The following is a 14,364-nucleotide window of genomic DNA, read 5'->3' on the forward strand; positions in this document are numbered from 1 at the left end:
GTTGGATTTCAAACTTACTAAGTCGATACAGCGAGAAGAGGTTGGTGATGAAGGAGAGAGCTACGGCGAGATACATTCTACACATCGTCAGCTGGGCACAGTAAATTCCTGTTAGCGCCAAACTGACCCAAAATACCTGGATTGTCAGCTATAGCTCAAGCGCTTCCAGCCCCGACGACTCACCATACAAGGAAGAAGTAGAAGTTCACATCGATGGGAAGGGCAACTTCGCTTCCATCGTTAGGATCGCCCTCAGTTTCTCCAGGTATCGTCCCGTTCTTCGGCGGTCGAGGCCAGGATGGGATATCGGGGAATGGGGTGTCCTTGTACGGGTCCGATACCGGAAAGGGCATAGCCACCCAGATCCACGCCTAAGGGTCAGCTGCGAGCTCAGCCATCCAGAGGCTTAGTCCAGCTCACCACAAGACACGGTAGACCGATGAGAACAAAGTGCCGCTTCCACCACGTGCTTAGCCAGCCATCAACCCTCTTCCTTCCTGGCTATCTTGTCAGCCTTTCTCTTCCCTAGCCACAGCTTGACATACCCTGAACAGCCACCTCGTCCACACATCTTTACTATCATCCACCTCCGCCAGGCTATGCCTCCTATGATGCCTTGCCGCCCTTGCTGCCGAGATAGGCTGTATCTCTGTTCTCTGGACGACCGAAGGGACCCCGTGCCCGAGCGCTGCTGTAGTCGTTGCAGTAGCTTTCTGCGGCGTGACTTGGAGCGAGGCGCGCACTTTTGGTCTTCGGGGAGATTTGGTCTGATCTGACTGAATCAGCTCGGCCAGGTATAGCGAGGTGACAGGATACGGACCCCAGAGATTGTCCTGCGCTCGCTCGGACCCCTTGGAGAGCGGAGTGAACATTGCGAGAGCCCTGGCGTGCACCTGTATTCCTGGAAGACGCTACTCTATGGTTGAAGTTGGCATCTTAGGGCAGTGCGGACAGCCATGGCGCTATACGGCCACTGTATATCACTGTAAGCGAGGAAGGCGAAGCGCGATAGAGTCGCGCGCATCGTTCAGCTCAAGCCATTCGGGTGCCGTAAACAGACGCGAATATGAAACGCGCGCACGGATTACGGCGCAATCTAATTGTGCCGAGATTGCTCCGTTGCTTTTGGACCCATTTGTTTTCGCATTTTCTCCCATCCCGAACGGGGGTCGTGGTGCGCCGAAGCTCCTCACCGGAAACTGAACCTTCCTTTAGAGCCCTTCTAATTAGCCTGTGTTGTGGCTCCCACCTTCTCTCATCTACCTGTACAGTTCACCCCTCGCATAGAAGGACGCAGCCCTAGCCCAGTGGTCCTATACGCGACCTGGTCCCAAGATAATCCGAATCCCACCGGTTTCAGCTCTCCCGCCACCCAACTTTCATCCATTCCGCCATGGCTATTTGCAGCCTCGGAGAATAACACGAACTCTACCGCCTTCGCCATAGGAGGCAAACTCCTCCATACAACTGCAACTGCTATCATCCACTCGATAGATCCGTCATCTCCGCGCCGTCCGGGCGAACCGGCCAACCATGGTGTTGATCAATGAGAAGAAGTTCGCCTGCGCGACGTGCATCAAAGGACATCGCGTCTCGGGATGTACGCATACCGACCGTCCCCTCTTTGAGATCAAGAAGAAGGGGCGGCCGTCGACGCAGTGCAAGTGTTGCAAGGATAAGAGGAAGAGTAATTCGGTGCACAATGCTGTAAGTCCATTTTCGAACGGCAGAAGAGGGCGAAATTGACGTGTAGTGCGTTTGTGGCGACAGCGCGCCCGTAGCTCCGCCTCCAGATCACCACGCCGAGTCCTCGCGCGCGAGCGGGTCGACTACGCCCATAGAGGCGATGGAATCTTTTGAGACGAGAAAGGGACAGCCGGGAAGCTCAGCGACGTTCCCGAACGGGCTGAAGGATGTGCACGAGATGAATGCCGCGGTGGAGGCTTTGACGGGCTTCGCGGAGGATCCAATGCGTTCTGCTGAGCGGAGTGGTAAGTTTACCCGGCGCTGCACACCCGTTACCTCAGCTGACGAAGTAGTCGCCCATCTCTTGAATCCCTGCACCTGCAAGCATACGGGAATCTGCAAATGCTGCGAGCCCAAACGACCTGCTCGGAAGAGTCTCCACTCCCACACTTCATCCTCTCATTCTCACTCGTCGGGTCGGCGCACCCCTGATGGGAACAACCACACGGAACAGCTCGTCGAGATGTACAAGGCGCGAGCTCCTTCTCTCCACCGGTCCGGCTCGGCCACCCCTTCCAACCCCAGCCCCATCAGCTCGAATGGCCACTCAGTCTCAGCGGTCCCGCGCCATCAGTCTTTCCAGCACCTCCCCGTACCGGACATGTCACCTAGCAACCCACACCATCCGGCCCACACATCCAAGCATGTCCACAAGACCAAGCTCTACTCCCCATATGTCCACTCGGCGGCGGCTCGTCATACCCACACCAAGCGAGAGTCTCTGTCGCGTCAGGGCGCAACATCGCCTCGGCCTCTCCCGCTCAAGCCGCTAGGAGATATGCCAACCTTCCTGGGCGCGCTGTTTCAGCCGGACGGGACTGTCTCGACCGAGATCTCCCGCCACGCGTTGGGCCTCCCTGGGATCCATACCTTTGATGCCCTGGCGGCGGAGGCGGCCAAGTCGGAGCCGATGGATTGGGAGGAAACGATAGCCAAGGCGGCAGCGCACACGTCAGAAGATGTGGATATGCCTCTCGCGTTCCCCACGGTAGAGGATGCCCAGATTGGCGCCTGCACGTGTGGCGAGGACTGTCGCTGCCCCGGCTGCATCACGCACCCCAACGCCAGTGGAGACGTTGGCCAGGGCGGAAGTTGCGCAGATGCGGGCTGCAAATCCAGTTTTGACTGTTCGGACCATCTCCACATTCCCGCTGGAATGACGTCCATCGAGCATCTCCTCGCTACGGCCGCAGCAAACGTGCCTGCTCCCTCTCGGAAACGGACGATCGGTCTAAGCCCGCTCGATACCTCCATCGCTCCGCCTTCGGCCGGATTCAGCCCCGACGCAGCCGCCAACTCGGGGTATGTCCAGCTCAAACCCCTCGAGTGCTGCAATGGGCGGTGCCAGTGCAGACCGGGGGAATGTGTCTGCGAGAAGGACTGTTGTGGTTGCTGCGTACGGTGCGCGTGCGGGGAGGACGCGCCGACGCCCACGGCAGATACGTACTCGGGTCGCGAGACGCCAGCGGGCGGGTGTTGCAGCGCGAGCAATCCCGTTGCGCCGGTGGTGGAGAAAGGGAGCTGCTGCGAGACGGGTAGATCTGGTCCTCGCCTATCGCTTTCGAGGGGGTCGAATACTCTCGCTCCGCCAGGCATCTCGCCAAATGGATCGGGCTTCACCCCGCCTCGGCTATCCCCATCTTCGGCTGGCGGCTTCACCTTCAACCCCTCCCCATACCATTCGCCCCTACTCGGACCGTCCTCGTCGAGCGGCGGATCAAATCATCACTCGCCGATGCTCTCGCAGTACCCTGTCCCCAACTACCCTTCCTCCCACTCATCACCGGTCATGCCCGCCGAGAACTTTGCGGCGTCCTTCAACATGGACAGCTTCCAGCTCCCATCGCCTGGCTTCAACCTCAGCAATGACTACTCGCAAATGCAGCCTACTGCGTCGGACGGGCAGATGCAGCAGCCGGCTGGATCGATGAATGGCGATGCGCCCCTACTTCGCCGTGCGGCGTCCATCTCCAACGGGCATGCCTATACCCAAAGCACCTCATCTCTTGCGGCCCGTCGGGCAACCGTCACGGCTGGCACAGCAGGCGGCGCCTCGATCCATCGCTCCGCATCTACCGGAAAGCAAGCGAGCAAAGCTCTGGCGCTGCATCATGCTCCAAACCACCCGCACGTCCGCCCGATCGCGCCCAGACCTACCATCAGCTCCCTTGCTCCGCCCAAGTCAGGCGCCTCCTCATCCCGCGGGATCTCCCCATCCGGACGTCGGCGCTCCGGCTCGTCCGCCCACAATTCGCGAGCGCCGTCTCCAGGCCCCTCCGATCCTCACGCCAACCTCGGCTCGGCGCACCGTACACACGGTTCAGTCGACCACGCGGATCCCTCGTCGGCGTTCATGCCTATTCAGGGTCTACCCATTGTCACCACTTCGGCGCCGGACGAGACGAGCCAGCAGGTCAGCTTTGATCCGGCGTTCTCCCTCCCTGGACTGGACGACCCGGACATGGCGGCGCTGCTCAGTCAGCTCATGGGGGACGATACGTTCGGGCAGGGCGGCAGTAGTCAGGGCGGAGGTGGGAGGGGAGCGGATGACGGAGCATTCTCTGGGACTTTCGACTTTCTGCAACACCCGCAGCACCAGCAACAATCGTCACAATCACATATTGACCTTTCGGGTCAGGCGGGCCAGGCGGGGCAGGAGGAGCTGTACAATATGCTTCTTCAGGCGGGCTTGGGATCGGAGGAGTACTTGAGCTCGGTCAAGAATGGGTTGGGCCCGGGCGCGAATGAGTTTGGAGGTGGTGATCAGGGGCAGTCCGGAGCTGAGCCGACATCGGATATCCCACTGTTCCCTGGATTCTTCGCTACCGACCTTCCGACCTACCTCCCTTCCTACTCCTCCAGCGAGAGCTCGATGCAAGGTCAGCATTCGGGCGGTCAGAGCCAGTCATCCGCCCCTGCTTCTTCGTCCACCCAGGCGAACGGTACGGGAACAGATGCGGCCGGTAATCCCAACATCATCGACCTCTCTAAACCTCTCAACGCGGAGCATCTCGACCGGATCATCAAGGCGCTTCAGATGCAGCAGCAACAGCAGCAGCAGCAGGGTCAATCAGGCGATAACAACTCGGCTCCAAACCCACTCGGTAATGGTCAAATCCCTCCTCCTCGGTCCATGCCCCCTCCGCCCGTTCCTCCTATCCAGCGCCACACTTCCGACAAAACCCAGCAACCCGCCATCGTCCCCTCTCAGCTCCCCGCTCCAGACACTTCAAACCCCTTTGACCCGTCCATCCTCAACACCAACGACAACTACAAACGTCATCAACCCTCCTTCTCCATGTCCTCTTTCGACTCGTTTCTCGCCCCGCCCCCCTCAGACTCGTCAGGATCAGGCTCGGGCCACTCGACGTTGATGTCTGGCGATGGAGCGGGGATGTACGCGTCGGAAGGGGAAGACGTGTTTGAAAAGTATATCCTGGATAATCCGGGCGAGGGGCTCGATTTGAGTCTGTTGGATCTGGGTGAAGGTGGGGGTTTAGATATGGGGGAAGGAGGGAGTAAAGGGACGGGAGGAGGAGCAGATGGGGTGTATGGAGGTGGGGTGGATGATTGGTTATGGACGAACAATGAGGGGAGTGGGCAGTAGAGCTCCAGAGTTTGGTGGGAGGTATGTAGGGCTGAGATAGAGTATGTGTATAGATCTTTGTAGACGTTGTATCAGTATAGATAGGGTTCCATGCAGGGCTTGTCGGTCGTACTCTCTCCACCTCGCGCATGCAGAGGACCATATCCAGAGGGTCTATGCTGGAGAGATGCATGACGTGGCATTCTTCCACGTTATCGACCCTGTTTGACCTGCATCGAGAGATTTCGGATCTCGCTCTAGCCTTGAGTTCACCTTTTACTTCACCCACCCAAGTCAGCCGCAGGATGAGCATCGCCTCCTCCTCCTCGTCGCTACAGGCGCTCCGAGGGTCTCTTCGACCCTCAGCGACCTGTCGCAGAGCCCTCAACATTGAGTTCAAGCCGTTCCGGCCCGTCGACGACGCCGCTCTCGAGCCTCGTCCACCCCGCCCCTCCACCCCTACCTTCTTCACCGGCCGGCCCGCCTATCACACCGCCATCTCCGAACTCGAGACTGCTCTTCTCTCCGCTCAACAATCTCTGCGCTCGGCCCATATCTATCCCCTTCCCTCCACCCTCCCCACCCCGCAGCCTCCAAGGGCCGCGTGGCATCCCGCCCCGGTTCTCTCCAACCTGCTCGGCACGCAGCTCAAGACGAACGCCCATCGTCGGATCCTCGACCTTCTCAATGAATTGCACGCCCTCCGGCATGTGGCGGCGCTGAGTGAGCAGGCGGGGGTGGAGAATGTGCTGGATGGCGTGTTGGCGCGATATGAGAGGGAAGAGCGGGGCGGGGTTGAGGGCGGGAAGAAGGCGGCGGAGGTGGATGAGTGGGGGAGGGCGTATGGGATGGGAAGGAGAAAAGAGTCGAGTGCGAGGGTGTGGATCGTTCCTTCGCCTTCGGGGCGGCGGTTGCTCGATGCGCACTCGGAGGGGGAGGCGGTAGCTACGGTAGAGGAAGGAGAAGGGGAGGTGCAGGCGGAAATACTGGTGAACCACGTCCCGATCGCCATTCATTTCCCAAAGATCACGGATAGGGAGACGGTGCTTCGTCCTTTGCGCCTCTCGGGGCTTATCGGCGCGTTCAATGTGTTTGCGCTAGCGAGGGGAGGGGGGACGAGTGGGCAGGCGGGGGCCGTGGGTCTGGCGCTGGCGAGGGCATTGGTGGTCATGCGGAGCGAGACGGAGGAGGTGCTGCAACGAGGTGGGCTCTTCTTTCGCTACGTTGTTACAGACGATGCTGACAGAGCAGATGGTGCGCTTATGCGGGATACGAGGATGGTGGAGAGGAAAAAGACGGGCAGTGCAAAGGCGAGGAAGAAGGTCAGTTCTCGCATTCGGACCTTTGATGTGGACTGGAGAGCTGACAGGCACAGTACGCCTGGGTCAAGCGATAGTCTGCGCGATCTACATTTGGTGTTGCATATGCAGGTCGTATTTGCTCTCACTTTGGAGGCTTTTATTCACACAGCACCGCCAGCCGAGTTCCGCTGATATTGAGGACGATCTGACATCAAGGAGCTGCATTCATATACAAGTATGGACTACACAGCAAAAAGCGAGCAAAATCGAAAAACAGGGAAGCGAGAGAGTCGCAGGGCGGAAGGGTGTCTAGGGGGCGAGGACGTGGAGAACTGGGTGGCAGGGCCGAAAGTCGCAATCAGGCTACTGGTGAAAGTAAGCGGGCTGGAGGGTGTATCCTGGCGGGGCGACGACTCGCTGTCCGGGCCTCAACCAGATCAGGTAGGACTGAGTGGGCTGCATCGTAGGCTGGGATGTCGGAGGCGGATTACCCGAGTGAGCGAAGTGAGGGATCGGTACTCTACATTATCAGCTCGGAGCCTTTGGATCAAAGTCCTGATGATATACTGACTTGGCGATATGCCCCCACGCCCAGTCTCCCCAAACGGCCGCATCCGCTTCCCCATTGACCCACCTCCCCATCCTCGCGATCCACTCGAGCCAGACGTTCCACTCGTCTGCCCCGATATTGGGCTGCGCGGAGAGCGCATCGAGCGGGACGCCGAAGAACGGGTCGTGCGCGGGGTCTGTGCATGGCGCAGGGTAGGGCTGGCGCGAGGCGAGGGCGAGGGTGAGTGAGGTGAAGGAGTGATAGGCGCAGGTGTAGGAGACGTGCTGGGAGGGGACGGCGTCTAGCTGCGCGGCGGTGTAGGGGAGGAGGCTGAGTGCCTACGAGTCAGCGCCGGTCAGCCGAGGCTGGCACTGTAGAGGAGGAGGGCAGGACGGGAAGGAGGGAGACTTACCGCCGCGGTATGATGGAAACCCTGGAGGAGGCGATATCGCAGCGCCCTACGAGTCCATAGATGACCGCATGGACCGCTGTTCGATCAGCTTGTGGGTCGCGCATCTAGACGGAGCAGCTTACAATCTACCGCCCATCACATCCTTCACTGCTCGCAAAGCAGAAGCCCACTCCAGGTCCCATCGAGGAAGGTGAGACGTAGCCGCAGCGATGAGGCGCTGATGATCAGTCATGAACACAGAGCATAGAACAGATGAAGGTGGTCGGACTCGCCTTGTATACCCAAACAGCCATAGGCTGAGTGCACCATTGACACTGAGAGGATTCGCAGGGGGCGTGTGCACATGTACACCGGTACGGGCACGAGCAGGCGGGGGTGACGGTTGTGTAGGTGAGGCTGGATGTCAGGCATGGTTCTGGCCGTGCACGCGAGCGAGATGGCTACGAGGAGGGAAGGAAGGCTAGTATGAAGAGGAGGGACCTACTACACCATCTTGAACGCAGGGGAGCTCGAGTCGGCCTGAGAGAGGGGAGTGGAGGCTTAGCGAAAGTTGTAAACTGATGGAGAGGTGAGTGGTAGAACAACGCAAGATGATTGGAGTGGTTGCGCCGCAGGAAGTTGGCCGGATCGTTACTGCTCGAGGATCTGGATCTGAAACATTCCGGCCGGCTCAGGGGCAAGATCGGAATGGGGAGGTCTGTGCGCCGCTCAGCCAGTGAACCTTGTCACGGTCCGTGCATACTGCTCCTACAATACCTAATGTGACATATACTGGCTCATACTTGGTCTATCAGCATCTATCGCTACAAACTTCTCCTTGCCGATACGAAACTCACTCCTTCTTCCCTTCTGCCTGCTTCTTCTCTAATCTAGCCTCAAACTTTGCAAACTCGTCCAGCGCAATGATCTCCTCATCATCTAGCACCTGGATCGTCAGCTTTCAGGCTGCAATGTTGGATAAGGGAAAACTCACCTGCTCCACTGCCTGCACTTCCGGCACATAGTGCATCAACATCCGCTCAATCCCATTTTTCAGCGTCACGCTGCTCGAGCTGCACCCCCTGCAACTCCCCTTCAGTTTCAACTGCACCATCCCCGTATCCTCGATGAATCCCTTATACTCGATATCACCCCCATCCTCCTGAATCGCCGGCCTGACCCGCGTCTCCAGCAACTCCTTGATCATCCCCACCACCTCCGAATCCGTATCCAGCACTCTTGTATCTTCCGCCCCTCCCTCTCCCTGTCCATCCTTGAAGAGCGGCTGACCCGAGGAGAAGTGCTCCATCAGGACAGCAAAGATCTCGGGTTTGAGGATGGACCAAGCGAGCGATTCGTCCTTTGAGCAAGTGACAAAGTCTGGGCCGAAAAAGACCTCGGTGAGGCCGTCGATGGTCAGGAGGCGGGTGGCGAGTGGGGATGGGAGAGCAGAGCGGAGGTCGAGGAACTCGTGCGTAGAGCCGCCAGTGACTGGGGTACCGGGGATGAACTTTAGGGAGGCTTCGTTGGGGGTAGTCTCGGTCTGGATGAACATGGTGCGTCCTGCTTGGTCAGCAGGGATATCGCAGCCGATCGAAGTGTGAACTTACGTTCATTCCGACCGGAAGCTGGACGTGCACGCAGTACTGGAGCCCGACCGAGCGCCGCTATAGGCCGACTGGTATGTATCGATCGAGCGAGTGGCAAAGCGGGACTTCGTACCACCACTTTCGCCGGACGGCTACTGAGCAGTATCGAGCGGGAGGACGACGCGATTACTGAGCGCATGATAGATGAGGGAGCTGATGCCATGATCTGCGATGATAGGATCAGTCTAGCAGGTGTGGCAATGTCAAAGTCAAGGGTCGTATTATCTAGCTACTTGTACTTGCGCGTACTGGCTGATAGAGAGGTGGAGGTGGTGGATATCGTCACGTCGGCTGATGAAATTAGAGGTTGAAAGGCCGAGAAAGCCCGACTGGGCAGCCGCGAGTTGCGATTTGCGGTTTGCGAGTCGCGATTTGCTACTTTTGCGACCTTTTGAGTCGGACATATGCGGTGATATCGGAGGAGGCTCTATTCACCTATTTCGGAAGTATATACAGAAGCAGCTGCCCGCTTATATCGACCCTTCTATTAGCCGCGCTCCCTGCAGCTCCAGCCAGGCGGCCTGCGCCTGACGCCTTGGAGTTGACATCGCTCAGCGGACGTCAGTCATCCTACTGACCTCGTATTGACCTGATCAACCTCTGGCAGACCATATCCGTTCCAGCTATTCAACGAAATGTCGAAATGTATCTCGCAGCAAGTGCAAAAAGCACAGGCGGCTCTGCCCCGCCTCGCCAAACTCACCGGCTCCCTTCCGGGTCTTGACGCGTCTCTCATGGTCGTCCAGTACTCGTCACCAGCGGTCATTGCGGTCCTCATGGGTCTTGCATCGCTGAAGGACAAGTACCCGGCGCTTAGACTGAGCCTGCGACGCTCAGGAGAGAAGGGATTGGTGGGCGGTGCGGGCTTGAGGCTGTTGGCTGTGGCGTGGGGGAGAGTGGGGTTGAGCATTGGAGATGCGAGAGTGATCATGCGCGCTTTCGGTACGTCTCATCATCCTGAGACTTATTCACGGAGCTGACGTAGCAGGTCTCCTACCAGTACTGATCCCCGCGATCAAGATGTTCTACCCCGACCCCATCAAATCTCTCACCTTCGCCCCCATCCCGTCTCTCCAGGTTTTGTCGCTCCTCCTCTACTACCCGCTCGAGCACATTGCCTGGCTCGCTTCCAAGGGCGTAGTGACCATGACTCCTGAAGCTATCGGGAGGACCTCTATCTGGAGTGTCAGGTTCTGGGCGTAAGTTTTGATGGTCAAGCTATAGAGCTTGTGAGCTGATGTCACAGCCTCTACGTTGTGCTCGAGCTGGTCAAGATTCGTCAGCGACACATCAGCCTCCAGCAGCGCACTCGGGCCATGCGCAATGCCAAGCCCGCCGTCTCGCAAAAGGAAGCGGAGGGGTACGAGCTGCAGTCAGGCACCCCGCTCGGCGCAGTCGCTACGCCTGCCGTGGACGCTGAGGCAGCGAAGAAGGTCACAGCTCTGAGGGGTGACTGGGCGGATCTTAAGAACTCCATCATTACCAATGCGTACGTCCCTTAGTCTGGCTCCGTGTGGCCGCGCATGTGCTGACTTTATCAGTGGGTACGCGCCGCTCACCATCCACTGGTCCGCCGGCGGACTTTGGGCCAACCCGCTATACACTTCGCTCTTCGGCACGATGGCGGCCATTGGCCAATTCCGGAAGCAGTGGCAGCTGGCGGGCATGTAGAGGTAGTGTCCTACCAAGCGGTCATGCTATGAAGGGGGGAGGGCACAAGATGGGGTACAAGCTGCCTGAGGATCTGGAGCTAATTTGTATGATATCTAGGTGTTTACGTCTCATCATCGCCGTCATCGGTTGGGATGCCTTTTCTGACAGCGCCTTCCCATCGTGTTGACAGCATGTGTGCCGTCGGATCAGCCTAGACGCGCGGCGGTCCCTGAATACTCACACAGCTTATTCCAAGGGGGGCGGACAAAGGGAACCACACTTTGCGATCCGAGCCATCCTGACGGGTTTCAAAGTGAGGCCTCCTTTGTGCCCCCATCAGCCTCAATCCTTCGGGAACAATGGATCGCCCGCTGATACGCGTTTGAGCTTCTCGTCGAGGGAACTTGAAGCAGCTCATGCTGGCAGCGCTCGCGCGAAGGATGTAAGGAGGACGAAAATGGACGCAGGACTACTTGTAGCCCGACGGAGTTGTTTTTCCAACCTCATCCTCCGCTCCCTCTTCACTTCAACACAGTCTTACTCCCATCCTCGCTCCGTCTCATACTCACCACACAATGACCAACGCTCAAATCGCTGACAATCCCTTCAGTCCCCCCATCACCCCTGAGAAAGTGACGCCAGCGTCAACACGTCCCGAATCTCCTGCTGCCGCGCACGGGACTAGCCTACAGCTGTCTTCCCAACACCCAGTCCCGACTTGCCAAGACGGTGTCCCGCTCGAGGCGACTCAGTCCACGGCCGCGGTGGCTGCTCTCGACCATGACACTGCTTCCTTTTGTGCGCACTCTCTCCTCACGAACCAAGCCTCCTAGCTGATGTGCAGACATCCCGCTCGGCTCGAAAGGCATGATCAAGCTGTACTGTATCTGGTGCCCTGTTTTCATGGCGACTTTTATGGGAGGGTACGATACTTCATCTCCCGTGCTCTGATCGGCGTGGCTAACTCCAGCAGTTACGCTTTCGCAGCGATGACAAGCATCAACACTCTTCCCTCGTACCAGGAGTACTGTAAGTCCTGCTGGGCTGCGTGACGCCATACCGAAGTCGCTGACTCTGCAGTCAACTTGTCCGGTGTTGGAGTCAGTCCATGAATGAAGTCTTGTACGGTCCCGAGCTGATCTAAACTTCTGCAGGTCTCCACAGGCGTAAGTAATGAACATCACTACGTTCGACCCACTTCATCAAGTCGTGCTGACTCCGCCAGCTCATCTTCGCTCTCTGGCCCATTGCTGCCTGCGGCACCTTCTGGCTCGGACCCACCATCGTTCGTCCCTCTCAATGCCCTCCTTTGCCCCTGCTGACTCCCGTTCAGTCAGACAGGTTTGGTCGAGTCCGCGCCATGCGCTTCTGTGAGTCCAGCCCATCAGCTCATGCGGAATGCAGCTCATCTCGCCAGGCGCCTGTATCTTTCTCGCCGGTACCGCACTTATCGCCTTTGCTCAGAACATAGCCATGCTCCTCGTCGGTCGCGCGCTCTGCGGATCTGGGATGTGCATGATCCAGGCTGCAAGTCCGGCCTACGTGCTCGAGACGTGCCCGCCATTGAAGCGGGGGCTATTTTCTGGACTATACAGTACTGTCTTCGGTAAATCGGTTGACAGATCCTCTCGAAGTCAGCTGACAAAGATAGTGGTCGCTTTCTGCATTGCTCTCGCTATTGGTATCGCAGCAACGAAGGTAAGCCGGCTGCATACCGAGCAGATGGGGTTAGAAGCTGACCTGTGTAGATACCGGGTGAATGGGGATGGCGATTCGTCATCATCATGTCAGTGACTCTGATTTAGCCCTATGTCTGTGAATGCAGCTGATAGCGCACAGTCAAATGATCTTTCCGTGAACTCAGAACCCTCGAAAGCCTATAAGCACACCTCGCTGATCAAGTCAGCACCATACTGGCCGTCTCGACGTTCTTCATACCCGAGACTCCGCGATGGTGAGCAGGATAGTCCAACCGTCTTTTGCTTATCACTGACAGCTCATCAGGCTGTACAACAATGATCAGACTGAAGAAGCACTCGCTGTACTCCAGAAATACCACGGCTCTGGCATCATTACACCTGTCGTATTAATGGAGTATCATCAAATCGAAAAGTCGCTTCTGGCAGCTAGAGAGAAGGGTTTAAAGCGTTGGGACTTCCGCAATCTGGCGAACACCAAGGGGAACAGGTATCGGCTCATGCTAGGTAAGCTCTTTGCCGCCCTGGTGAAGTACCGGCACAGCTGCTGACAGAAATCAGCGCTTGTTATGGGCGTTTTCGGTCAGCTATCCGGGATCTCCTTGGCGAATTTCGTACGTATATGCTTCGACGACTGTCGATCAATGCTGACGCCTCAGTTCCCCCAAATCCTCGTACAAAGTATGTCTCATCCGCCTCATCGTAATGGAGTCTATATCGTACGTGATCAGAATGCTGACACTTCCAGTCGGATATGCGTCCCCCGCCAGCCGCCTCAGTATGACGTATGTCACCGCCCGACCCAAGGCTGGGCATTCAGCTGACGTAGCTAGCTTGATCGCCTATGTCGTCTGTGTTCTCGCTTCCACGACCGGCTTTCTCATCCTGGACCGTGTAGGTCGCCGAAGGCTCCTCATTGTGGGATCATTCGCCTGCTCCATCTGCCTCATGGGTTGTATGGTCTCCGCCTCGCAATCCGGTGTCCCGCTCGGAGCCTCCGCGCCGTCTACCAACCTCGCTGCTGCCTCTCGTGCCAGTATCGCTTGCTTTGTTTTCTTTATGGTCAGCTACGGGATCAGCTATCAGCCGCTGCTGCCGACCTATCCAGGAGAAGTGCTCTCCACAGACCAACGTAGTACAGGCATGGGCTTGACAGCGTTGACCTCGCAGCTTGCTAGTAAGCTTCTTGTTCAATCCCGTTCAAGTCCAAGTTGGGAATGAGCTCAGCGTGCAGTATTCATCTCGTTCTTCGCAATTCCTGTCGCTTTGGAGAGGATCGGATGGTGTAAGTCACCAGCGCGCAGCTGTCGGACCCGGGCGGATGTGGGAATCTGCTGATCCATAGGGGTCTACCTCCCATTCGTCATCTGGACATTGTTCGAAGGTGTCACCTGGTACTTCATTGCAGTCGAGACCAAGGGCCGATCTCGTGAGTTTTGAAGCCAAATTCTGTGTCATAGGCTGTGTTGGCCCAAGCTGACTAGTGCAGTGGAAGAGCTCGATGCTGTACGCTTTCTCTCTTGATCGGTGAGGACGAAAGCTGACCCTCCAGATCTTTGACTCAAAGCACCCTGTGCGAGCATCGCTGGTCCGGACCTCTCGACTGACCGGCAATGAGAAGGCCGCCTGACAGCCGCAAGGAGCCCGTCCCGCATCGATCTCCTCATCGCTCTGACGAATAATTGTACTGATTACCGCTTGACTAGATCCCGAGCATTCTTACATGTATGTCCCAGTATGTCTCTTGTGCCAGTCCGTCGGGCGGCCGCGTGTTCTTATAGAGGCTTGAGC

General features: G+C 57.8%; 5 protein-coding genes across 5 annotated transcripts; 4 read left to right on the top strand and 1 right to left on the bottom strand.

Moving 5' to 3' along the window:
- Positions 1-1,533: 1,533 nt before the first annotated feature.
- MKK02DRAFT_9645 (uncharacterized protein) lies at positions 1,534-3,166 on the top strand (the record flags this gene model as incomplete). Its single annotated transcript, XM_053093714.1, has 4 exons — positions 1,534-1,707; positions 1,754-1,988; positions 2,037-2,203; positions 2,321-3,166. Coding segments are annotated over 4 exons (1,422 nt in total), but the record flags the coding sequence as incomplete, so codon positions are not given.
- A 2,471-nt stretch (positions 3,167-5,637) lies between these two features.
- Positions 5,638-6,728, top strand: MKK02DRAFT_43513 (ribosomal protein S9/S16-domain-containing protein; the record flags this gene model as incomplete). Its single annotated transcript, XM_053092462.1, has 3 exons — positions 5,638-6,535; positions 6,584-6,654; positions 6,708-6,728. 3 exons carry the CDS (start codon positions 5,638-5,640, stop codon positions 6,726-6,728), a joined length of 990 nt encoding a protein of 329 aa, XP_052947364.1.
- Positions 6,729-8,427: 1,699 nt separating this feature from the next.
- On the bottom strand, positions 8,428-9,386 carry MKK02DRAFT_36483 (putative iron ion homeostasis-related protein; the record flags this gene model as incomplete). The annotated part of the gene is made up of 3 exons (XM_053089431.1): positions 8,428-8,520; positions 8,569-9,137; positions 9,185-9,386. 3 exons carry the CDS (start codon positions 9,384-9,386, stop codon positions 8,428-8,430), a joined length of 864 nt encoding a protein of 287 aa, XP_052947365.1.
- A 472-nt stretch (positions 9,387-9,858) lies between these two features.
- On the top strand, positions 9,859-10,894 carry MKK02DRAFT_43515 (uncharacterized protein; the record flags this gene model as incomplete). The annotated part of the gene is made up of 4 exons (XM_053092463.1): positions 9,859-10,165; positions 10,212-10,422; positions 10,470-10,712; positions 10,765-10,894. 4 exons carry the CDS (start codon positions 9,859-9,861, stop codon positions 10,892-10,894), a joined length of 891 nt encoding a protein of 296 aa, XP_052947366.1.
- Positions 10,895-11,451: 557 nt separating this feature from the next.
- MKK02DRAFT_43516 (transporter-domain-containing protein) lies at positions 11,452-14,203 on the top strand (the record flags this gene model as incomplete). The annotated part of the gene is made up of 20 exons (XM_053092464.1): positions 11,452-11,674; positions 11,721-11,766; positions 11,850-11,905; positions 11,957-11,976; positions 12,031-12,042; positions 12,102-12,161; positions 12,210-12,246; positions 12,294-12,482; positions 12,528-12,574; positions 12,625-12,662; positions 12,783-12,830; positions 12,881-13,080; positions 13,135-13,187; positions 13,233-13,254; positions 13,322-13,358; positions 13,407-13,750; positions 13,808-13,858; positions 13,919-14,002; positions 14,063-14,079; positions 14,126-14,203. The coding sequence occupies 20 exons, from the start codon at positions 11,452-11,454 to the stop codon at positions 14,201-14,203; spliced, it is 1,662 nt and encodes a 553-aa protein (XP_052947367.1).
- Positions 14,204-14,364: the final 161 nt, after the last annotated feature.

Source organism: Dioszegia hungarica (genome assembly GCF_025882075.1).
Source record: "Dioszegia hungarica strain PDD-24b-2 chromosome Unknown MKK02contig_7, whole genome shotgun sequence".
NCBI lineage: Eukaryota > Fungi > Basidiomycota > Tremellomycetes > Tremellales > Bulleribasidiaceae > Dioszegia > Dioszegia hungarica.